The sequence below is a fragment of the Orbicella franksi genome, chromosome 10 (genome assembly GCF_964199315.1).
Source record: "Orbicella franksi chromosome 10, jaOrbFran1.1, whole genome shotgun sequence".
NCBI lineage: Eukaryota > Metazoa > Cnidaria > Anthozoa > Scleractinia > Merulinidae > Orbicella > Orbicella franksi.
The window spans coordinates 12,880,108-12,906,048 of NC_138154.1; the positions used below are offsets into that span (position 1 = coordinate 12,880,108).

Sequence of the window (25,941 nt, forward strand, 5' to 3'; positions counted from 1 at the left end):
GATTTGCTTTGTGTTTCAGGGCAGACATCTACCTGAGCGAACTGTTCTTAAATGCAGCGAAGGTACGTACTAGTAAATAGCCGCATGCTTTTTGTTGTCTTCTCTGTGCTTTTGCATCAGGGCATTTTATGACAAATTTCCATGTCTGTTTTTCACAGAATGGTGACTACGAAAGAGTGCAGAATTTTCTCGCTCGTACGTCGAGAAATGCGGTAAGCTAAGCAGACAATAAGCTTATAGTGAACACAAAACAAATAACTTTTAACAGCACTGATGCCCCAATGTACACAGAATTCAGCTGATTTTTAAAAGCCTACGCTTGCAGGCCTTAAGACTTATTTTTATCGACGTAACGTTTCTATCCCAGCAGTTTTGTTGTTGTTGTTGTTGTTGTAAATGTAGAAACTTTGCATTTTCTTTTAATCTGCAGTCAGTTAACGTGGACGCTAAAACCAAGGATGGAGGATTCACCGCGGTCATGCTGGCGGCAATGAACGAGCATCGAAAGGTATTGACGTGAGATCAGTAGAAGCCAATATTAAGTTTGCTGTTAATTTTATTGATGAGTATTAGTACTATTCTGGGTTATTTTTAATAACTTTTTACTGAATATGGTACGTGAGAAAGTCGCGGGAATCGAAAATTTATTCATAAAACAAAGGCACGTACCGCTTTAGTGTTTACACAAGCACTTTTTTCAGGTTATGTAAACAAGGAAACGACATTTTTCGTGGTTTCTTTTATGAAGGCAGTGCCTTTGAAAAATTTACTAACTTGCGCTCATGTAATGCAATAAATCGTGTGGTATATTTCCCCATTTTCGGAGAAATTCCTATAAAATAGCAGTCTTGATTTAATTTACATTGTGTTGTTGCTTAGTGATGTGACAAGAATTCATCCGGTTAGTTTTCAGTTAAATATCAACCAAAGTCAATATCCTAGCTTTTGCCCGCATCGCAGGCATTAAATGGGGAGAGAGAGAGGGAGGGAGAAGGCAAGAGGAAGTGGAAGGGGGAGGTGAAGTGCAGATGGAAGGAAGAGAGACTAGGAGGAAGGAAGAATGCTTGCCATAGGAACCCCACTTTGTTCATTTCTTTGTTTACTGGCAAATGTATAATTCCCATTGGCTAATCTTCACTGTGTAACTTATTAATTGGCACCATCTGATCACAAAAACCAACAATGGTCATTTACGAAGATGTATAATTGGTAAGGGCTTTGAGGGATTTAAACCTCAGCGTGAGCAAATAAATTTGTATTACCCAAGCAATAATTGCACTTAGCAACTTGTTTAGCTGTGGAGCTGTTTCTGGCAGTTTTGTTTGCAGGATACAGGAAAAGCCTAATTTATGAAATGTTTGTTGGTGCCAAGAAAAGTATCTTTGTAAATCCCATACGAAACGAGCAGTGCTGTGCAGTGCCACAAAAGTTCTTCAAAATAGCTGTACAGCTGATATGCAGCTGATTTGCAGCATTTCACAAGCCTTTCTGCAGCCAAAGTAAAGTTGCAGCTGGCTGCAAAAACACTCTGCAGCCCTTCAAAGTGCTTGACATCATTTTGCCATTGTCTGGCAGCCCACGGATAGTTGTGAAATAGCTGCTAACAGCTGCAAAGTACAGTTTATAAATAGCCATAAATCGCCAGAATATACACACTAAGAATCTAGCTCGATTGTAGCTAATAAATTGACATCTTTTGACACTTTAAAACAATTTGGCCTACTACCGAAACAGGTAGACCGCGAATTAAAAGATACGCGTGGCAGTTGATTTTGGCGCTAAACGTCAACGACTTAGGTCACGTGGCTTTGTTTTTCAAACCAAAAACACGAACTCGCGTGGTCACATTCCTAAGAGCGCGATAGTTTCCGATCGCTGTCAAGGACATTCCGCCGTCTAAAGTACTGTAGTTTTCAAGAACATCTTTAACCGATTTATAGGGAAGGGAAGGCTTCTCCTGTTTGAGAAATTCCATCAGTTCTATGTCCTCAGGCTTGAGGTGTGACGGATTACCTGATAGTTTCTTCGAAGGCAAATGGTCACCCGTAGCGCACAAATTTTGCCATAACTTTGAAACAAATTGAGTTGACACTCTGAAGCGGTTAGCAACATCGGAAAACTTTCCTGGAAAGAACCCTGAGGCTGGATCTCCACCTTCCGCCATAATAGAGTCGATAACACTTCCTCTCAAACTTTCATTGATTGATTTTCCTCGGTAGTAACTTCGCCCTTTGCTGTTTACGGAGAACGCCATTCTTTGACTCGCTCTATCGCGCTCTTAGGAATGTGACCACGTGAGTTCGTGTTTTTGGTTTGAAAAACAAAGCCACGTGACCTAAGTCGTTGACGTTTAGCGCCAAAATCAACTGTCATGCGTATCTTTCAATTCGCGGTCTACCTGTTTCGGTAGTATGCCAGTGAACTTACGATGTGTTGCTTAAGCAAACTCAACAAGACATTGGTAAGGCTGATCATGACAGATGACGGCCGTCATTGCACTGAAGCAGAAAAATAAAATAACCATAACAGCTTGGTTCGTTGCTGCTGTTTCTTCTTTTACCAAGGATACATTTTTGAGTTCAGTTTCTGAAACCTGTTTAAGAGCGTGCAGTGTTATCAGGCCACTTGATGTAATTGACAGTCAACAGCTGGAGATCTTGTCACAGAAAAACAGTGATTGCTTTATATAAAGATCTCATGTAACAATCACAGACGACCAATATACCGTATACCGTAAACTGATATCTCATAAATACATTCTTGGCATATTACAACCTTAGCTTTCCACAGCGCTGATGGTGATTTCGGAAAATGTCTGCGCTGCTGTCAAATCGCTGTTTAAAGCTGTTAAACAGCTGCTCGTGGCAGCATTAAGCAGCCAAAATTTGTGACTTCTGCAGCCAGCCACTTCACAGCAGTTTTGCAGTGCTTCTTGAAGCTGTTCTGCAGCGCTGCAACAGCGCTGCTCATTTTGTACTGGTTAATGACCAGCTGCAGAATCACTTATTTTGATTCAGTGGCTGAAACTGATGGTGCGTGCAACTAACCCCCCCCCCCCCAAAAAAAAAAAAAAAAACTTTTCAACAGATGTCTGGGATCAATAGTATACTGGTACTGTAGCAGGCATTCCTTTCCCTTCTACCTCACATTTTTTGCCTTCCTATCCCTTCCCCGTTTACACCTCAATGTAGGCTATCCTAGCTATGCCTTGACAGAAGGGGTGGCCGTGTCATTTGAAGGGATTCTTTAAATAAAAAAATCACTCAATTAATTAATTTGTTTGGGTCAGAATAGAGTGGTCATTAATAATGATGTGGTACTATGAATGGGGTGGCTGTACATGTAAGGCATGGTTCCACTATGTAGCCAAAAATGCAAACTTTTATGTATGCAGAAGATCAGCTCAGTGTCATAACCTGCACAAACTGTATGATGGTATGTTCCATCACTCTTTGATGTACATATTGTACCGCAATAATACACTTACATTAACAAATTGTAGAATTGACAGAATTTTTAATTTAATAACCTTACGTGTAAGATTCAAAGAGTCAGTGGATGGGTGAAGTGACTTATATATTTTTTGATGAAGTTACAAAAATTATTTTGCTATCTTGCACTACTATTAAGTTAAATTAAAATAAGTTATTTCTGTGTCATACATGTACTTATTTAAGTTGAAACAAGTTGTTGTTTTCTGCTTGCAGGTGGTGTCACTGTTGTTGAACTATGGAGCAGACATAACTTTGTGTAACAACAAAGGGCAGTCAGTCCTGGATTTTGCTTCAGACTCGATGAGGCCCTTACTTCTGGGTATGTATTTATTAAACCAGTACAAAACGCTCGGAAAAAGTGCCCCCTGGTTGTCCAGGACAAGCAGATTTTTCTGCTGGGTAAGAACTTGTCTGGTGGACAATTTAGCGGGTCGTGTTCTCCTGTGCGGCCCACAGACCGCCAAACTCTTTTAAAGTTGTTTTTGTTGCCAAACTGTTTTGTGATTTATCACCAAGTGTTCTCAACTTTTATAGCAAGTAAAAGTTTAAAACTTTCTTTTACTCTTAATTTTGTAATATTATGTTTAAAGTGTGCTAATGACTTAAAAGCGATTTCAAATTGACTCGCTTTGCTTTTGAGGTGCATCAGAAATTTGAAGCAGTTCCTCATGAATAGTTATCCTTCCTGAACCCATCACACAGGAGAGATATAATTATCTTACTAACCTCATTGTCTTGGTCCGTACTGTAAGTTACGGATGCTCATTTTTCCTTGACTGTATCGAAGGGGAAAAAACTTGGTCCGTAACTTACAGTACAGCCCTGAAACTCAGTTAGTCAGAGGTATACATGTAAATGTGTCAAAATGGAATGTATTTTTAACTCTTTACTAATTTTCACATATTGCATTTTTAGGTTCTGTTGCAAGGCAAGGTGAGTTTGGAAGTTGTTTGTAATTTTGAAAACATTTTTTTGATCTATTTAGGGCTGCTGCACACTAGCTGATTTTTTGTTGGCCAACAAAAAACTCTTCACTTGTTGGCCAACAAAAAACTCTTCACTTGTTGGCTAGTGTGCGGTGAATTCAGACAAGTCTGCGACGAGATTGGGGTTTGTTGGTGATATCTGACGGTGCTAGATCTCAAAATGTCTTGTCGGGCCTTGTCGGCTAGTGTGCGGTGGACCAAGACAATTTGTCGGGGCTCGCACACGCCTCAACCAATTGGGAAATGTCATGAGAGTCGCGTCAGTGGAATAGGTGCCATCTTGATTTTGGATGACTCAGTCCCAAGCCTCAACGTGGTTAGTCTTGACAAAAAATCGGCTAGGGTGTGGCAAGCTGATAGCCCGACAAATTTTAACCCGATTTGACCCTGACATAAAATCTGCAGTTCTATGACAGAAAATTGGCTAGTGTGCTGCAGCCTTAAGCTTTTCAAAATCAGAGCATGTTATCTATCAGATTCCTTTATCAGTGATAACTTTTTTTGTGTACAGGATATTCATCTCGGCATTTGCTGCAGGCTGCCTGGCAAGGAAATGTTCTTTTGGTGAAGAAATTGTTGGTAAGTAACCTTTTGCAACTGTGCAAATGGAATTTTAAAATGATTATCATTGGATTTAGATTTTAGAAGTTTTAAATGACTATTCTCACACACCACTGGTAGCTAATTGTCAAGCTGTCTGTGCTGCCTGACCTTTATTGCAAAATCAAAGGTAATTTTTATTAATACAAAATTAATTGCACTATGCTAAAAACTGGAAATGATGAAAAAAGTTCATGACAAGGCTTGTACAATATACTGGTATTTTATAAAAACTTAAAATCTTTGGGTAGGTGGGCAGGAAAGTTGGTAATGGTGGACGCAACAAAAGCAACTGCCTGCCCTATAGGCTCACACAACCTACATGTAGACCCAGGCCCCAACGGCATGTGAGAAAAACATTTTGCACTTATTTTGTACTACACCCAGGCAATGAAAAAGTGCTCATAGCTGCTAGTCTAGCCACAGTATTTGAAAGAAACAAATTTGTTTATTATAAGCAATTTGCTGTGAGCATCGGATTAGATACATACATGTAGTTACATGCATGCTGCAAGCATCTCGTTTGACATGAAATTATTACAATAGTGCTAAGTTTAAGATTGGTGAATACAAGTCATGTAGATGAGAAAAACGGAATGTTTGGCATAATCTGAAAATGGGACCAATCAAAAATCCAGATGAGTCCCCTGTGGCAGATTTGAACCCAAGACTTCCCAGATATCAGTCAGGCAGTAACCACTGTGTTAAAGAAAGACCCCTAGTGGGCTAATGGCCTCCATCGGTTTCAGATTGATCAGAATATTAACTAATCTGATGCTGATGTAGGTCTTCTGGTCCCCTGGCGACAATAATCCTGCCTACGAAATCCCTTGGTGCTCAAATATTCTTGAAAATTTAAATTTTAGTTTTAATTTAAAATTAGAATATACTGTACTAGGGCTGTAGGTTACCTGTAAACTAGCTGATTAGCTAAGGGTAAACCCCATGTTAAACTTGTACTGTAGCGTATCATATTGTAAATATTCAAAGCATTCAGCATTGAAGAGAGAAGTTGGGGTGGGGGGTGGGGGGTGGTAAGATAGATAAGATAGATAGGGGGTGGTAAGATAGATAAGATAAGATAACTTTATTTATACACAGTTTTTCCGTCAGTCAACAAAGTTACTGGACTATCTACCTATCTGCCTACTTACGATAAAAATTAACAAAAAAACTGATTTTTATGGAGGCTGTGTCTAAAAGTTTACTTAAAAGTAAGATATTACTTTAAACTGTGGCAACTTAATTTAGATTTGAAATCGGTCAGTGAAGATGCTTGTCTTAGGTCTATAGGTAAGTTGTTCCACAACTGAGCTCCACTATACGAAAAACTTCTCTTAAGATAATCAGTTCAAGGACTTTAAAAGATCAAGATCGCTTTTAAAATAAACAGATTGAAGTAACTTATTACATGTACAATGTCATGTATAGAACGTGCACATGGATAGAACTTAACAAGAACTGGCCTAATGTTTACATATAAATTTGTTCTTACTCTTTTTTAATAGTCATCCAAATCCATGCTGGATGTGAACTGTACAAATGCAGATGGTTTGACGCCTCTTCTTCTCGTCACAAGAGACTTGAACCTCTTCGAGAAAAGTAAGACTATCATTAAATATTTTGGATGGAAACTTGTGTTATGACACTAGATTGATTTAATTTGGTTTTTTTTGTCTTGATTCCGTGTCTTACATGTACTGTACATGTACCTGGAAAAATTGTTCAGAGTAAAAGTATTAATTTTAAAGTAAATAAAAGTACAGATTTATGTTTTTTCAGATCTAGAATTCTTGTAGGATTTAATTACCCTTAGTTACAGTCAAAGTTTCCCCACAGTGCTTAAAGGGCCCTAGTCAGCCACACCTTTTTTTTTTTGTTTACATGAGAGAGTTTGGTTACTGATATATTGTTTGTCTGGAGCATGTTGAAACAACATAAATCACTATGAAACTACTAAAGATAACTTTCAGGAACACAACTTACAGTAAAGCAATAAGATTTCGCTTCACCATGCAATATCAATAATTTCATTGACATCAAAAATTGCAGAGGCTGACTATGGTCCTTTCACCCTTTCACTGCCAGGCCCCATGGGCCAGCCCCCATGGGCCAGCCCCCTGTGCCAGATGCATCTTGAGAGTCACCACTTTCATCTTCAATTGCCAACTCATACGACTCAACTTCGTTTTCATTGCTATTGAAATCTTCTTCGTCACCAGAATCATTCCAAACCCTTTCTAGAGCTTCCTGGTTATTATACCTTTGCTCCCTCGCCAATGTACTTTCCAATATACCCAAACTCGTCTCACATCTTCTCAAAACATGACAGAAACAAGATGGCAGAAAGTTACAGGCAAAACCAAGAACATTCTTCTGGGAGACTGGTAACTAATAGTTACCAATCTCCCAAGTATCAAAGATCTCTTAGGCCAAAGGGTTTTGCATTTTGCATGTTGGTGTGCCAATGATTTGACTTAAGCCTTCAAAATCTTGACATAATCAGTAGGTCAAGAAAGCATGTGAAGTGTACATGTAAGACGCATTCATGACATTGTCAGTACATTATGGAGGCACTGAAAGGGTCGAGTCAAGTATGTGGGGGTACCTAGTGTACACTGTACATGTAGACCCGATATACGAGCTTTTTTTAAAATTTTCATAGTTTAATTGACTTTTTAGAATTTAAATGATGAGTGCTTTTCTTATCTGATAATTACACAACTGCAGTTGAGAAAGCTGTTATGGATAGTGGCTATCACCCAGTGGAAGTTGTCAAGGAACTTATAAATCACAATGCGTAAGTAATTACAAATCAGTACATCATCAGATCATACATGTGTCATGTTAGAAAACAAATACAAATAATGTGCATACATGTATTTCACAAATTATGTGCTGTGTGCACAAACAAATGTGTGTATTTTCAAAAGCTATTGCATATACAATTCGACTGAATTGCCTTTTATTGATTTATTTATTTTGTGATGCCTAACGTATTTTGCTTCCTAGTTTACAATTTATTTTTTACATGGAAAATTAGCTTTTCTTTGAAATGCCTCATGTACAGTACAATTGTGAAAAAAAATTCATGTTACATGTACAGTAATACTTATCACGTATGCTATGTGAAACATAACAGCTTAACTGCTAAAAATTAGTAAGTTCTCTTAAATTTCTAGCACCTAAAGTGTGCATGTACTTAGTATGTTTGAAATTTATTTGCAGTGACTGTGGTGCCAAAGACAGTGAAGGCAAAAGACCTCTTCACCTTGCAGCTTATGGAAAAGGAGGCCATGCCAGGGATGTTGTAGATGTCCTGATAGAGAAGGGTGCAACCGAAATTGGTGAGTTTTAAGTTGGCATCATAAGTCTGCATGGCATGACGAGAGATTTCTGTATGATATACACCACCATAGGTTCACAACTTGTCTACCAAAGAGCACAACCAAAGATAAATTTTGTTTGTCTGTCCGATTGTAGATGTACAGTGATTAATAGTAATGTTTTTTTTTCCCCTGGGCATTTTTTTGCCCTAGATGTGCCAGACAGATTCTGCAACTCTCCCCTACACTGGGCAACCAAAGAGGATAATCAGCCAATCCTACTGGCTCTTATCAAGGGTGGAGCTAACGTCAATGCCAAAGGACATATTGGAAGGACTCCTCTCCATATTGCTGTATGTATAAACTATTCAAATTTATTCACTCTGAAGCAAATTACTGTTAATGTCGAACTTGTGTCCACCATTAGGTTTCTTTGAGTTAGGCATCTCACTTAAAAATATATGACATATTTAGACCTCTCTATTACAGCAGGGCTTCTCATATTTAGTGTGGTCACAGAGCCGCCAATTTCAAGTAAATCCGCAAAATCCTGTGTAATTCACTAAAATGCCCAAAATACTGCGAAATTGGCTAGAAATCTTATCAAATACATGTACATGTCAGTACAACATATTTGAAACTTATCTTTAGTTGTAAACTTGCAAATTTATTGTGAAACTCCATCACTGCAACGAGTAAACATGAACATCCCAAAACTACCCTGGAGGCGTTCTTTTATTTATCTACTTATTTATTTACTCAAATTCAATTACACAGATGATCAGAATAACATAAAATAAATTAAATATATTTACAAATATAAAAAGGAAATATCTAGGTAATTAGGCCAGTTTATAAAGAAGTCTAGATTCCTTATTTTAAATAAACTGCTTGAGAATTAGATTAATGATGCAAAAAACTGGGCAGTGGTCACAATGTTAAGAGCTTTGCCATTGGTGCATTTCTCAAGTGCATTGTTGTTAAAAGAGCAAATGATGTTCTCAATCAAAAAGAACCTTGTGGTCAAACAAATAGCAAAGTGCCTTCAATATTCCTTTCTTGGCAAGTACAATAATAGTCCAAATGAGTTGCTCAAATTTTCCTGCAAAATCACCAGTTTTAGAAAGGCAACATTTATAAGCAGTCAGTGTTTCTGTTGAACACTTTAAATTGTTATTGCATACTGTAGGCTAATGCTCATTATTTTCTCATTTAAACCAAAAATGGCAAAATTGCCATCTTTTTTCATTAAAAACGTTTGTCAAATCAGTGCAATGCTGAATCGGTCATTTTTACCTACATCTATTGTTTTTTGGCAAAATTTGCCCCAAATTCCTCGCAAAAATTAGCCATTCTTCCACGAATTTGTCTCTGAAAATCCTGTAAAATTTAACTTTTTTCCTGTGAGCTATTAGAAGCCCTGTTACTAACAGTGTCTTGAAAATGACCAGCATGTAGTTACCTTTATTTTCTCTACAGTGTACCTACATGTATTCTGTGTTGAAAACCTCACTTACATTGTTTGTGCAACAAGTGTGGTACATATAAGTCTTGATACTGTTCACCCTGGCCTGTTGAGCAAAGTTTTAAATTGCTATGGGCCTGCCTGATGGGGAATATACCCAGTGTTTAGTCTGGTGATCCTAAAAGATTGTTGTCTGTTTTGTTAAAATGCTGCAGGCTTCTCATGGATATGAGAAATCTTCTGACACACTTCTTTATCATGGAGCAGATGTCACTATAACAGACGACAATGGTAAGTTTATTTATTGATTACTCATCCAGTGTTTATACGAGTGAACAAATATAACCTGGCAAAATTACTGTCTCCAGATCAGACAACAGTTGGGGTGGCCTCTGTTATAAGCCTTTGACTGGCGGTTTTTTGGAGGTCTCCTCACTCTATCAAAATTGATACATGTAATTGCACAATCATGCTCGTATAGTGTGATCGTCCGGGTGAGTGTAGTTCTGAAAAGAACCGTTGTTGGTGACTGACGTTTCGACAACCTGAGTGAATAGTGTTTGTCAGTCGATGATCTTATACATGTAATGATCGAAACCCACCAATGAATGATGACAAACTTTACACGAGTCTTTCAGCCAATACCATCATGGCTATACTGACCAATCACGTTCAACGGACCAGACTTATAACATCGACTGACAAACACTATTCACTTGACTCTGAAGATGACTTCTGCTCAGGTTGTCGAAACGTCAGTCACCAACAACAGTTCTTTTCAGAACTACACTCACCCGGACGATCACACTATACGAACTACTGATACTCCTGGGTTCAAACCATTTACTGTGTTACAATCATGCTCCTTCTTTATTGTGCAAATAAAGTGATGATGGTGATGATGATGATGACAATGACCATGACAATGAATAACTAATCTAAATAGCTACTGTAATAAGAGTTACGGACACTGTGCATGTGCAGGGTATTTTTTTAAGGCCCCAGTGCACGTGGAGACCTTCACCTATTGATATTAATGATAAGTTATTTGCTCTGCAGGTCTGTCGCCAGTTGATGTGGCAAAGGGTATGAGGGTGCAAGTTGTCCTGAAAGGTACTGTGGTTACTGTTTTGTTTTAGGTAAAATGTATGTTGAATACTATGCATTACTAATTAAGAGTGAATGGTTAGTTGAATGTTAGTGTACTGAACAGTTCTAAGAAGCCTTCAGATTGGGCTGTCTAAGTTCTTGACTGCTCTGTGACTGTCTCCTTTCCAGATGCTTGGGCAGAACAAACCAAAGATAACAAACTTCAATCCAAGAGGGTCTTTTTAGGTAAATTGAGCAACATTCTTATAACAACTAAAAGCGTAGGTAAAACCAAAGGATTTATTATAATATGGTGTCTGGGTAACATTTAACACTTAATGACTGGTCGCGAGGGGAACAGTGAATTTTGTTTCCCTCGAATCTTGACGTTTCCCTCGACTCCGTCTCGGGAAACATTGAAATTCGAGGGAAACAAAATTCATTGTTCGACCTCGTCTCGGGAAACATTGAGATTCGAAGGAAGCAAAATTCACTGTTCCCCAAGGCACCAGTCATTTAGTGATTTGTTATATAGCAAAACAAAACAAAAGCAAATTTTGAAAAACGCACTGAGATTCCAGCAACAATATCAGGCCACCTTCAACTCTGCGCGCTCTGATCACGTCCAACAGCGGTCAACATTTCGCGGGTAACAGTGAACTGTTTCCCATTTGCCTTCATAGTTTTCGCAATGTTGCCTGCTCAAGGCAATTCGCGGTAAACGGTTTCATTGTGAGATGTCATGTGACCATGAACTAGCCAATGAATTGACACACTGTAGCGGGAAAAACGCCAGCTCGATAACAATTCGATTTTATTCCCGTCAAAGTTGTCAAGTAAAAAAACAGCAGATGGTCAATTCAGACTTTCAATTTTTCTGTAATTAAGTAGTAATATCTAGTCTCATTGCAACTTAACCTGCTATCATACCGTCCCTCCCTACATAAAAGAAAACTCATGATCACAGGTTGATTGCAACTGCATCATATCCCACGTCCTCATTAAAAATTTATTAAATTTTAAAAATATAATTACCATGGTTTTGTTGCAGCTTCAGTTCCTCCTCACGTCCAACGAGACCCTGAATTCACTGAACAAAAACAGTCAACAGAACAGGTAGAGTTTTGTCAGTATACCGTGAACTGTTCTCTAAAACTACCTGACGTGTTTATTTTGCCACTTTTACAAGCAATATGCTGTGCATTATATAACACTTTTAAAATATGTGACCAGTGTCGGATCTAGGGGAGGGGCCGGGGAGCCGATCCCCCTCCCCCTTATTTTGGGCAAAAAAAAAGAAGAAATCACAGAAGGAAGAAAAACCGGCAGGGCAAGCAAAAGAAACACCCCCACTCCTTAGCTCAAGGTCTGGATCCGCCACTGGTGACCGCAGAAGCCTTTGCTATATGGCCAGAAAACACTGATGTTAGTATAACGTGACAAAAAACAACTTTACTAGTAAGAACTGTAAGGTGATAAGAAATTGTTCAAAGAAAAAGTACATGTATTATAACCTTGCTGCGTTATGGTTATTTTGCAGGAGACAACAGTTCGGATAAGTACTGCACCGCGTCAAGCAGCTGAAAGTAAGTTACCGACGTGCAGTTGAATTCCTAACATACCAATACATTAATGTACATTCATGTAATTTAGTTTCGTTTGTTTGTTTTTCTGTTTATAATGCTTGGTTTTCTTGTGTCCTGTAGGGAGACTGAAGAAAAGGTCCAAGAGTTCCTTATCTGCAGAAGAGACCACTGTTCTGGATGAAAGGTCAGATTTTGGCTGTTTTGTTCCACAGTCAGTAGCTGGTACACCTGTACTGCCAAATTAAATGGCAACCATGAACGACGGAAGAATGCCGTCACAATTTTTAAATCGCAAATTATCAAAAAATATCCAACGTGTCAATTTTCCAAGGGGGCGGGGAAATTTCGAATGTATCGGTGTATACCAATATTCAATAGGCTGTCGGTTTCAAACAACTTTATTCCATTTGGTAGCAGAAGCTTAGCGTATTTAATTGAAACAATGATCAGTCAATATAATATGTAGTATGTAGTTCGAAATCCGATGGCCTTCAGATAATGTCTTATCACAGCTGTTTCTGTCTCAATTGGTCAGTGATACAGTAATTAGGCAATTATCGTTTGTCACGTTATGCGCGCGTAATTATGTGAAATTATAATCGATGACGATACAGCTACTGCCATAAAAATTGGGTGAGGGTGTGCAACCCGCTTCCCAAAACCCTTACCCTATTTATTTGTGACCAATTTCTGCGATTTATGACTTTACCAAAAATTCGATACCCTATTTATGACCTGACCCTTAAATCAATACCCTGTTTCAGACGTGCGTTATAATTAGAAAGTTAGACCAATGTAACATTGCCATAAACATAACTTGTGAAGGGCTTTTGTTGATGGTCTTATCGATAATGATAAAAAAGTAGCTTTTCTTTAAAAACATACCCGTATCAAGACTAGAGTACAAAAACCATACCCTATTTATGACCAAAACGGTTGAATAACTGTATCTTTTGGGGCCGCACAATACCTATATAACCCATGTAAGGGAGTACCCCCCCCCCCCCGCCCCCGTCAAAACTTATCTTAAATTTACACTGTAGCCCATTAGGTCAAACCATTTAAAATTATTTTTTGCTACTCTTTTTTAGAACGAACGTTCCTGTTTCAAGAAAAATGTCCGATGTACGCATGCCTAGAATACCTTCAGCACAGAAAACCGAGCTTTTGTCACCAGGTTCCAGATCTAACTCTGGATTTGCTAGCAGAGTACAGTCTGGAAAACACGAACTCCCGGGTAAGAGTGGCGAATTAGATGAAGACAGTTTGTGGATCATGGGTTTGACATTTTTCTCTGTTTGTTTCATAGAAATAAAAGACATGCAAACCACTGGGGCACTTCCAAGTTTGTCAGTTCTCAATATTGAGCTGAGATATGCTCGGTAGGCGTTCTTTGCTGTTGTTAAATTTGTGTTATTCTACATGCACAGTGATAACATACATGATGTATACGGACACCCAAGTTGGGTCATTACATTTTAACTTACTACGCCTTTTCATAATACGATCGGCCATAAAAGTAAGGTAGTCGTGTGAACCGCCTGGTCGTTAAGGTTGGTTTCCCTTGCACAGTGTTATTGTATTAGTAATACGACACACGGATTTAGATGCTGGTTATAGGTTTCACCTGTTGTGCACGAATTTCGTATGCTTGTAAACTGGCAATTGAACAACTGGATTACAAGAAAGTCATACAGCTTTGGAATCAGTGCACAGTTTATCAAATAACGCAAAATTTTCAACTTACATGTAAGCAAGATTTAGTCAGGTATCAAGTGGAAGATGGTGGAAGACCATTTTAATTGTAAATGGGATGTCCTGTTTTAATGAATTTCACTGATCAGATTTGATAATTTGATTTAGTTTAACCCTTTACCCCCTAAGGCAATCGGCAGTTTTTCCCAAATCAGCAAGTAAATACAGTCTGCCGGCCTACAAAATGCCATTTGAAAGCAACTAATCAGCTTATTTAAGAATTGACATCAGCAGCTATGCAGGAGGTAGACATTTTGAGAGAAATTGCTTTAAAATGGGAAAATGAACGACTTCAAAAATGTATCAATTTTCTACTATATTAGGTATACCCCTAAACTATAGCTTATTTAGCAGCTCTTAGTCCATAGCTTGATATGAAACAAGTCTTGCAATCCATTTGCATCCCGAAAAAGGAACTAAAAACTTCTGGGGGTGGTCAACCATGTCTTGGATGGGAGGGGGTCAAAATTTTATGACTTCAATGAGCAGATCTTCACAAGACAATTTTCATGGCAAAAATTCATAGAAATCTATCAAATATTCACAAAGTTATGACCTTGTGTGCCAATTTGCACTCTTACGGGATAAAGGGTTAATAGTTTGAGCTTAAGTTGTGGGTTTTGCCCTTCAAGTTAGCAAACTGTTGCTCTAATTTACTCAGTCCTTTGAAGCCAGAAAGTAACAAGCGAGATTTACAAACTAAGCTAACATCAGTTTATTTCCGTTTGCCTTCACAGAAATCTGCGTGGAGAGAAACAATTTCTACGAAATAGAAAACTATCTTCGCAGCAACCTGTACCGCCTAACCATCGACTACGTCATCGACTCTCGAGCCCAGTTCTCACATATCAACGTAAGATTTCTCCGCCAACCACACCTGACAGAGATGTTCGTCTTAGGTCCTCATCCACTAGTCAACTCCGAAGCTCTAGATTAGCATTGCCTTCACGAGTGCCGCCATTAGGAGGAAAAAGAGTCTTGACACCAGAGCTTAGGTCGGTAACAACGCCGGAACAACTGGTGAAAGAGAATGTTTCGTTTCCGCCAGAAGTCGTTGACCTTGGTACGTATGAATATCGTGAATGTGAGTTCTTTGTCGTGGGAGGATGTTAATGTGCAAATTTTTCCCTATTTCGATATTAAATTTGTTATCTTGCTTTCCAGATTTGCTCCGGAAAGAAGGACTTCCTTCCGGTGGGCTAACTTCATCCGTGTTCTTATCGGAAGTAAGAGAAATCACGCCTCCCCCTCCATCTCCACGCGGGGCCTCACGCGGGACGTCACGCGGGTCATCACGCTCCTCGAAGAGCCCAGAAGACGCAGAACTGGAACCTTACCAGGCTCAATTTGGTGATAAAACAGACATGACACAGACGTTTACATCAATTCCGCGTTCCACATTTTGGATTCCTGTGGACGAAAACAACACTGAAAAGGACGAGAGGCCCAGTATTCGAAGGAAGGGAGAATCGTCTTCAAACGGGACGAAATTCTACATTGATCTGGGTAACTTAGAGGCCCTGGCCTCGGGACAGTGTTCCTTATGCGGGGATTCCCTTCCCGAGGGCTCACCCGTGTCGAGGAGAGGTTCGATTTCATCAAGTCCCAACAAAGAACTTTGCAAGTCTTGCAAACCTCGTCGGGGATCCAGCGAGGACGTTTTCTGGATTCCATTTACGGACAAGAGAAAGGCATCTGCGCTGAAAAATCTTAACGGAGTCGAAAACGGAGATGATTCCCCAAAAGCGAGCGAAAGGAGAAAATCGAATGATAAAATTTCTGAGCAAAGTACAACAAAGGATCAGGCAAAGACAAGACAGCCAGAACCAACTTCATCCAGTGCGGAAAATAGCGATGGTAAAGATCTTGTTTTGGCGGACAACACAAGCACACTGAAGATGCCGTCGTTCCCTGCCGATATGACGGGTTTTGATGTTTCATGTGTTTGCGATAACATCACTGGTGTGTGCTCGTGTACTATCGTGAAAAAAGATCTGCCTTCTCCATCGCCTGTTAGTGAAGAATCAACTCACACCAGGCCCGCAAATTCTGCAACTCCTGACACGGCCAATGCGACATTCGATACTGTGGATGTTGTGAAGACGGTTGGCGAGGCAAGCTCTCTTGCCGAGTCCACTCTTGTTGCTCGGCCAATAAATGATTTTGCTTCTCCAACGCGTGCAGTGATTCCTTCTAACAGTAAACCACGAGCGAAAAAGGAACAAGGGGACATAACATTGAAATCTTTCTCGGAAACTGATCTTCATAATCCTACAACCGCACAACGAAATAGTGAAGAAACAAAACATGGCTCCGGTGAGGCTCCCCAGAGCGTAACTTCACAAGGTGCTAAATTGCCATCCACCCAAGAGGCCCCAGACAAGGCCGATCCCAATGGACCTATGTTCAAAGCAGCAATAGAATCCAGTCCACCCAAACAGGCTTGGACGACACCGAGGTCTGAGGAGCCTGGCGCAAGCACTGTGGCTATTGTAAACCCATTTCCATCCCCTGTACCACCCATAGACAAGTCCGCTGTGCATCCTCCTATCGGACCCGCGGGCGATGGTAGAATTTCAAATAGAAAATTAACAGGGGTGAAGAAAGGAAAGAAATCAGTTGGGAAACCTGGTAGTAACTCGAAAAACGCCAAGCCAAGGACGAAAAACAAAGCTCCGGAGCAGAGCAACAAAGGTGGTAAAAAGAAAGGAAAAGGGAGAAAGAAGGGTGATATGAAGATGATCACGGTTCAACAAAGAGAAGCCGGAGAAGAACTCGGGTTGAGGACGATATCCCAGGGAGGTTTGGATGTCGCCGAGGAATCCATGCACCATCTTTCCACGTTCCGTCCTTTTAATGCCCGGACGTTTAAGGGGAAGCACCCTATTTTAAGCCCGATACCGGAGTCCCCTCGGAGTACAAGAAATTCCCCTCGGGGTCCGAATACGGTAACTTCCCCACGGCTCGCTGACTTACCAGAGAGTCTAAGAGAATGTAGTAAGGAAGTTGAAGAGGGGAATGCTAAAGGCTTTTTCGAAGTGGTAGCTACGGGCGGAGGAGATGCGGTGAATAACGAAGATGAAGCGCCGGAAGGTGAATTTGACGTTGTAGATGGAGGGATGTTAAATAGGTTCATTGGAATGTGTGTTCCACGGCTTAAGTTTGGTAAATCCGAATTAGAGTGTGATTCGGCGTCGGATGACGAGAGAACTGAACCGCTTCTTAAACATCCCCACGGGGGAGGGGATGAGGAGCAGCGGCGAGAACTTGTTGAAACTAGGTCTGCCGGGGAGGCGGACGATAGATGGAGTGTTCAGGAAGGGAGGGATCACCCACAGGTCATACAGGATGAAGCTGATGACGTCATGGAAGCCATCATCAGGCGCGGGCTTGATACCGAGCAAGAAAGAGAGACGATTGAGGGACAATCCGAGTTACGGAGTGTAATTGTCACGGGCGATTCTTTATCAAACGTAACAAGCCCTGCGAGTGTTAGTGTTGAAGAAGAATCAGTTTTAAGTTACCGATATTCTCGAGACGGCCTACCCGAGGTGTTGGCTGAGCCAGACGTGGCAAATGAAGAACTGCCATCCTCTGAGACTAGTTCCTGTTCGGAACAGTACTCGGACACGGACTCTTCTTACAACAGTATTGGCTCGACCTCGCCGCGGCTTGTGTCGCCAGCTTCTTCGCTCAATAGCAGCGATACGTACTTCTCGTCGCCTCGTGACTCCTCGGACGCGGAAACACCCACGCCCGGCCGAGATATCAGCTCTGAAAACTCGATCGAGATCGCGTACTACGAGCGAATGGCAAGGGAAAAGTCGCGTGTCAGCAGCGGCAGCAGTAGCAGCAACTCCACCATCCGCACGCAGTCGACTGTGTCGCTTGGTAGTCTGGGTAATATTTCCCAGGGTTCCGTGGGGAGTTTCTCTGGTCCAGCGACTGAGAGCGTGGTGCGGAGTCGACTCAGTGCGTCTGTTCGGAGCCAGTCCTCTGAGAGTTACGAAGAGGAGATTGTTTGGAAGAAAGGGAACGTGTTAGGAAAAGGCGCATTTGGAACGGTAAGTTATTAAAATATCACGGATTAAAACGCGCAACAAAAAAGAATCTAGCACGGAAATGGCAGTTTTCATGATGGAGCTTTCCGAGTTTGATAAAAAGAAACCAGCCAACTAGCCTGCGAACGCAGACGTATTTCCGGCTGTCGCTTGTCTCCGCCGAAAATAACTTCTACGAACCCGAGCCAGGAAACGATTTCTGTGACGTAGGAATTTTAAGCCAATCACAGTTTAGCTCAAGTAGCCCCAGAACTACTGCGCGAGGTATTCGCTGCGAGGAGCACTCGAGTTTCATTCTATCGTGGAATCTGATTGGCGAAAGAGAAACAAAAGTCATTACGTCACAGAAATCGTTTCTTGGCTCGGGTTCGCAGACGTTATTTTCGGCGGAGACAAGCGACAGCCGGAAATACGTCTGCGTTCGCAGGCTACCAGCCAACTTGGGGGAAAAAAAAAGGAGCGTATGTTTAGAGATCAGCAATTTTTTAAAGAATAAATTTGTGCCAAGGTTTGAATCAAATTTTAAGCAACAGAGCCAAGATTGTAAACGGGATCCTTACGTTTTGAAATTTTCCCAGATTATAAACCGTCTTTCGTCGTTCTTATTTAAGGATGGTTGTGCATTACGCACGATTTCAACCAAATTGAGCACGCGATACTATTGGCGAGGAAGAGAGCGTGACGCGTAAACGGGCGCAAACCTGAGTCGGTGCGATTGGACGAACGATTTTCCACAAAATAAAAACAGATAATACTTCAACGCCGGCTATGATCTTAGTATAATTTTTGATGCTGTCAATTTGATCAATGTGTTGTTTTGTTTCGTTGCGCTCTGGATCAGGTTTGGTGCGGACTCACAAATACGGGCGAGATGATCGCAGTCAAGCAGGTGGAGTTGAATCACAGCAACTCAGATGAAGCCGAAGAGGTACAGTGTCACTTGCACGAGCTCAACTGTCTGTCTATTAGCAATTGGTTGGCAAGTTCATGCTATGGCGTGCATCATCGAGGTATGGTGCACGCGAGAAGCTTGAAGAGCTTGAACGAAGCATAAGAGCAAGTCTAGCCTCTTGAATACTCTTCAAACTTCTTTACTGCCCCATAACTCGTTAGTGCACAGCTAAAAGCCTGAACCAAGTGTTTTATAACGCTGCCGGTGGAAATAGACATGTACATCAAAAACCGCGCGCGCGCAAAAAAAAAATTCTGCTCTGCTAAGTGTGTTATAAATGTAGTTCGGTACTATTCCTCTGTTTATTCGCTCTGTCAGGCGGCTTTTACCTTTCGTGGCATTACTGGGAATCAAACTGTTTTTTGTAGACCTTTTCAGTCTCGTTCAACCCTCCTTGCAAACTTTTCTTATATTTCTGGGGCTTTCACTGGTGTTTTTCTACCGTTATGTCAAGTACGCAATCCTCCGTAGGAAAAAAGATGGCGACTGGTACATTTACCCATAGTTCTTAGCAGGCGAAAGCCTTAACAACGTTCATAAAAACGCACAGAAGAGTTACAAAATGTCCTTCGTACAGGGAAAATACAGTAAAAATTTGGCTTTCTTTGTACCTTGCAGGCTGTGTTAGGTTCGCAAGGTATTGTGGTAAAATATACAGCCGCCATCTTTTTTCCTATGGAGGATTATGTATCTCGATTCCGACTCGATTCCGTCTTGCATATCAAGCTAGCGTGCATCCAACATACTCGCTTTATCATCGTTGTTCACCTTAGTTCGTGTGACTAACAGCTGTTTGCGTTATTTCTTTCTCGTTAGCAATACGAGAAGCTCCAGGAGGAAGTGTCACTGCTGAAATCTTTGAAACACGAAAACATCGTCAAGTAAGTCGTCGACACACGTTCTTTTTCGCGACTAGTATTTTCTCAGAAACAATGATAACTTAAAGACTCTCTGTCGAACGGCATGCATTTCGCGCGTTGCCCGAGGTTAGTTTCGTGGGCTACGAAACCTACAATTTGTTATTGTCGTTCGTTTCGCTCTTCAATCTTTTCAAATCCGAAGCATCCATTTGGATTATGCGACCCTTATTGCCTTTAACATTGAGGACAACATTTGATAGTAAATTGTTTGTTTGGTACATATTTGAGAAGCTAAATAACGGTCATTACGATGCGATTTGCGAAGACCCAGTTGGGAGGTTTAGACCACAGAGGCTCTTAAAATTTGAGGGCGCTAAATGCTCCAAATCCGTTCGATTTTTCTGTCGTTTTCTTCAGCGACGGAACCAAAACAAAAACAACGCTCGTAAAGCATTGCGGTCGACAGAGAGAGTTTTCAAGCTGGCGTTCTTACCTTTTACTATAAACATGAAATTTGTGATGTATGCTGTCCTGTTCTTTGTCATTTGTAAATGATTTTCTTACGATCACTCTCAGGTTCATAGGGACTTGTTTAGATGGGGGCGTAGTGAACATCTTCATGGAGTACGTACCAGGGGGCTCCATTGCCTCCATACTTGCTCGGTAAGGTTCCTTTTTTTCGGTTTGCTTTTGTTTTCTGTTTTTCTGATTTACTTTTTGTTAAACAACATTTTTCGTTGGATTGCGTTAGGTTATTAGCCACTCCTTCATCAATTGTTTGTTTGTTCATCAATTTTTGTTTTTTTTTTTACTTTCAGATTTGGATGTCTAGGAGAACCCGTGTTTAGACGTTACACTAAGCAATTGTTGTCAGGCGTGTCCTATCTCCATAGCAACAACGTCATTCATAGGTAGGTAACGAATCAGGTTGACAAGAGAACTGTAGGTAATAATTACTGAGTCACTTAAATAACGTTTCGTTTTGGACACAGTGCGCAACGTTTGCTAAAACATGCATTACATTTGTTCTGTTTTTTGTCTTGCAGAGACATCAAAGGCGGAAACATCCTTGTTATGGCGAGCGGCGTCCTGAAGCTGATCGACTTTGGCTGCGCCAAGCGCCTTTACATGGTATGCAGTACCGTAATGTTCTCTACATTTTACAAGTATTTCTTTGTCTGAATCAGTACTGTCAGCATTTTTGAAGGCATCTCTATGTTGAAGTGTCAATGCTGTTGTTGAGAAATATTCTTATTTAGTCTCGGTTCACTACCCAAACAACAGCTTCGACACAATGGTGCGTAATTCTCGCTTGCTTACTCCTGAGCTTCTTTTGTTACTTTTTCTTTTTCCGCCAATGAAAAATATGTCGCCCTTAGGCACGACTGCTACGAATGCTAAGAGACACTAGATCGCTGCAATTCTTAAGTTGGGAAAAGATGTGATTATATAGAAATCAAGTAGCCTCGCCTTTCGCGATCACATGCCAGACTAATTGCATGTAGGGTATCCGACATACTGAGCGAATGCGCAGTGAAACACGTAATAAAAACCTGACCTCTGGCTCATGATTCTGTTTCAGAATCTCAGCATGAGTAGAAGCAACATCCTTCGTTCTATGAAGGGCACGCCTCACTGGATGGCGCCCGAGGTCATTCAAGAGACTGGGCATGGACGAAAATCTGATATATGGTGAGTGTCATCCTCCACAAGGTTGAGGGCGTCACAGAAAGGGAGCGGGGAAGAGGGCGGGGGGGGGGGGGGCATTTATGCTCTCTTGTTCCCTTAAAATGTCGCATTTCCTTGTTTTTCGCCAGTAATAAATTGTATTCTTTCCAAAGACGTTTCGCCAAAGTTCCCGTTGATAGTGGAGATATCCCTTGTTCCCCAATACCCCTGGGAGATCGTCCAATACCCCTAGGAGATCGTTCAATACCTCTAGGTGATCGTCCAATACCCGTGGGAGATCGTCATAACCCTGGGAGATCGTCCAATATCCCAGGGAGGTCGTCAAAACTGAACAACTCAGATTCATTTACCTGTATAGTGTTTACATCTCACTTGATTTCAATAGGCCATATTCGTATTCCCGATTTTGGACTGGAAGGAATGGAGACTTAACGCTTATGCGAGGGAATATCATTGAAAAAGATTATTGCCATTTGCAGTTGAAAAGACTCCTCGTATTAGCCTCAGTTGCAAGCTAGTTCCAGTCCAGTACCGGGAATACGATCATGGTCTACTGGTTCCCGAAAAACCATTTTAATGAACTGACTAAGAAAGTTACTATTACTAAAGATGGCTAATTAGAAATCTCGATCTTAGCCGTAGTTATGTTCTTTGTGTTAATTTTTCAACTGTGTGTTTTATTCAACAGGAGTGTAGGCTGTACAGTGTTTGAAATGGCGACCCGTAAACCTCCTTGGTAAGTTAACGATGAATATATTTGTAATAACGAAACCAGTTACCTTAAAAGAGAAAGTACATTATGTACAAGAATAGCATTCTTCAGTTCTGGAACAGTCGAATTGTTTGGTAAGTGGATATCTGACACTCCAGTTCAGTGAATTCAGACAATTGAAGATTTCTAAGAGAAATGGGAAAGTGAACAAACTACAGTAAATGAATGAACATGTGTTGTAAATCGCACATCGATAGTCGACTCAAATCACCTTACGAAGCCAGACGTCAGTGAAGGTATGCCAGAATATATCGAAAAATTCCTTACGTGGCATTTTACTTTAGAATTCCACCATGCTGCCTCCCCTTGAAACTAAGCGGGCGCCCCTCAGACGCGCTTCAGACGTAAATGAGCCGCGTTTCAAATGTTTTTTCTCGCCAGGTCCGACATGCCTCGCATGGCAGCCATCTTTGCTATCGGAAGTGGGTCGGTAGCAGTGCCGCAACTCAGCGAAGATTTCTCGTCAGATGCTCGGGACTTCGTCAACAGGTGTCTGACGAGGTAGGTACACTGGCTGATTAATCGCTAACATCTTTATCTGAGAGATGTGTATGGCATTTAAAAATCGTTCTCGAGCCTAGCGTTGAAATTCGACGAAAATTGGAAAAATCCTCCAGGCCGGTATGGCCAGCACTAAAATATCCCAGGGGACAATTAAGTTAAAGGGTTCTGGGAGAAACGACATTTTTAATTTTCCATGAACACATTTACTGAGATTTTGTTCCTTTGTGTTGCAGGGACCCAGACTTGCGGCCATCAGCCGATGAGCTGCTTCAACACCCCTTCGTGATGGACCCTCAGTAATGGTACCCAAACTCTCCTCGAGACGTACTCATTCTAGTCAGCACATCACGTAATCAAAACAATAGGTCATCAAAACATGTTCTTGTCTTAACTTTCACCAAATAGTTTTGGAATTTGTGAACATCGTATAACATAGAAACAATTTGTTATAAGCTTAAGTATATTCTTGCGCTAATAAATTATGACATGTTTCTGTACAACAACCATTCTATAAAAAAATGTCTACCAGTATAGGCCTTTCCGCAAAATACCATAACATTTTATGTTTCTTGGCCACGCAGATTGACAGTTCGCACGTAATTACAAAACAAATTGAATTCAGATTTCTTTCGTTTTTGAAAGGACGTATTAATTGTAATATATATTGTAACGAGCGTGTGTTTTAGGCAGCATCCATACTACGCCGGAGAAATTTGAAAGCGCAGCTTTATTTCTACGGTTAGGCCTACCGTCCACACTGATCCGTCCCCAAGACGGAGCTTTTCGAAAACGCTCATCAAACCGGAGGAATTTGAAAACGCCGTCTTTTCGTGTTAGGTTGGACGGAAAACATTTTGAAAACGGAGCTTTATATTTACGGTTAGGCCTACCGTCCACACTGATTCGTCCCCAAGACGGAGCTTTTCGAAAACCCTCCTCAAACCGGGGGAATTTGAAAACGCCGGCTTTTCGTGTTGGGCTGGACAGAAAACATTTTGAAAACGGAGCTTTTCGAAAACGATGACGTCACGTTTTCCACAATTTAGCGCAATCTGGCTACTTATGGCTTTAAGAGGTACCCCGCCAGAAGGTCGAGTAATAAGTGATCAAAAACTTTGTACCGAGATTATTTACATCGTATTGTAAACTTCTGTGCGACTGTTTTAAATATCTTCTGAAAAGAAATCATTTCTAACAGCATCAAATGTCGAAAATAAATTTTGAAGTCCATATGAAACACTTAAAAGTACTCAGGGGTGGAGGGAAATTGATCACGAAATTTCACTAGCGTTTGCACAAGTTCTCTACTGAAACTTTGGAACTTTATTTCCTCGAGTAACATGGAAAATTGATTTTGGTGTTATTTCGGTCAACTATGTATATCTTAAGCTTTTAGAAAATGTACGGAAATGGACTGTACTATACTTAGAAATATTCTGGTGCAAGGTTTTTGTTCACCTGAAAATGAAATTGCTCGATTTCCTATTGAATTTCGTCTTAATTCCTCTAGCCATCCGGCGGGCAGGCGTCCAAATCCTGGAACACACCTCCAAATCAATGTCACACAGCCACAGATTTCAAAACGTTCCTCAAATCATTCAGTTCTTTCATGATTTGAAAACATGTATAGGCTTTGTTCGAATTTTTCTCTCGTTATTTTCAATTTAATTGTAACAGTTGGTACCTCGAAGAAATTAGCAGCAATGCTACTTTGTAAATTCGAGGAAGAGTTCATGTAAGGGGCCAGTACAAGGACAATTACATTGCGCCAGAACTTGTTGATGGTACGAGAAAACCATCTATTAAAAGTGATATCTATGCACTGTCTTTCCTGATCAAATCTGTGTATAGACTTCTACATTTTCGAAACGTTGTTGCTGTGAAGAACGCTTTAGTAACATCGCCTGAAGAAAGACCGACAATCAAAGAATTAAAAGCGGCTTTAAGTGCTGACGATTAGAGAGGTGCGAACTTTTTTCAAATTTATGATGACAGTGATGATGACCTCTCCGGACACCGGTCAGAAATTTAGGCACCTCTTGCGCTTGAACATTAAAAAGGCAAAACAGATGAGTTCGAACGAGAACTTTATTAGCCATTTAGTACCTGTTTGGCTGAAAGTAATACATGGCAACCTTATTGATAACTTAATAGTATATGATAACTGTTACTTAACAGTACATACTGTATTTATTTTAGGGTACATGGATATATAAATGCATTGGAAAAAGCTGATATCTTGACAGACGAATATTTATTCATTCTTAGGTAAAATATACCATTGATATAGTGGTTATTTTTGTTGTTTGATAGTTACGATATAAGTAATGCTGGATGAACGAATCAGAATGAACTTAAAATAATGTTTACCATAGGCGTACGGGCACCTTCCGACTTGGGGGGGAGGGGGGCGGTGACTTTCCTGCCCGAAAAATTTATGCAATGTCCGAGTGCGAGCGTGTTAAAATTGGGATGCAAACGCACTCTAATTGCATGAAAAACAAAAATGTTTACAATTCCCATATGTAATGACACTGTTATAATTTCAAAAATAGTTATATTCAAAGCTTACATAATCAATCAATCAATCAATCATATTCTTTCAACAGTCTCAATCAAGTAAAATCTAAAACGTCTTGAAAGAAAAAATTCTGAAAAAAAAGTAACCAACTAGAAACTTTATTTACGAGTTCTGGAAATCACGCAAGTAGCATTATTTTGTAATGTTTTCTCTGAAGTGTCGTTGCCCGAATCATGAGCGTTTTGCCCGAAAAATCACGTAATTTCCGTAGCTGGGGGGGG

The 25,941-nt window shown here is 40.6% G+C and overlaps 1 protein-coding gene across 2 annotated transcripts in view; it reads left to right on the forward strand.

The window, feature by feature from the left end:
* LOC145501280 (uncharacterized) overlaps positions 1-25,941 on the forward strand; it is a 28,069-nt gene extending 2,128 nt beyond the window's left edge. For both annotated transcript variants that reach the window (XM_081480769.1, XM_081480770.1), the window contains exons 2-30: positions 20-62; positions 159-212; positions 431-508; positions 3,708-3,813; positions 4,410-4,427; positions 4,992-5,059; positions 6,589-6,682; positions 7,811-7,880; positions 8,309-8,427; positions 8,620-8,759; positions 10,087-10,162; positions 10,931-10,984; positions 11,150-11,206; positions 12,012-12,076; positions 12,501-12,546; positions 12,667-12,730; positions 13,638-13,783; positions 13,856-13,928; positions 15,039-15,364; positions 15,466-18,365; positions 19,204-19,290; positions 20,131-20,195; positions 20,751-20,837; positions 20,993-21,085; positions 21,221-21,305; positions 21,757-21,866; positions 22,552-22,599; positions 23,017-23,136; positions 23,373-25,941. In XM_081480769.1, coding sequence (XP_081336895.1) covers positions 20-62; positions 159-212; positions 431-508; positions 3,708-3,813; positions 4,410-4,427; positions 4,992-5,059; positions 6,589-6,682; positions 7,811-7,880; positions 8,309-8,427; positions 8,620-8,759; positions 10,087-10,162; positions 10,931-10,984; positions 11,150-11,206; positions 12,012-12,076; positions 12,501-12,546; positions 12,667-12,730; positions 13,638-13,783; positions 13,856-13,928; positions 15,039-15,364; positions 15,466-18,365; positions 19,204-19,290; positions 20,131-20,195; positions 20,751-20,837; positions 20,993-21,085; positions 21,221-21,305; positions 21,757-21,866; positions 22,552-22,599; positions 23,017-23,136; positions 23,373-23,439 — 5,359 coding nt within the window. In that variant the 3' untranslated portion in view covers positions 23,440-25,941. The remainder of the gene's footprint in view (positions 1-19; positions 63-158; positions 213-430; positions 509-3,707; positions 3,814-4,409; positions 4,428-4,991; positions 5,060-6,588; positions 6,683-7,810; positions 7,881-8,308; positions 8,428-8,619; positions 8,760-10,086; positions 10,163-10,930; positions 10,985-11,149; positions 11,207-12,011; positions 12,077-12,500; positions 12,547-12,666; positions 12,731-13,637; positions 13,784-13,855; positions 13,929-15,038; positions 15,365-15,465; positions 18,366-19,203; positions 19,291-20,130; positions 20,196-20,750; positions 20,838-20,992; positions 21,086-21,220; positions 21,306-21,756; positions 21,867-22,551; positions 22,600-23,016; positions 23,137-23,372) is intronic.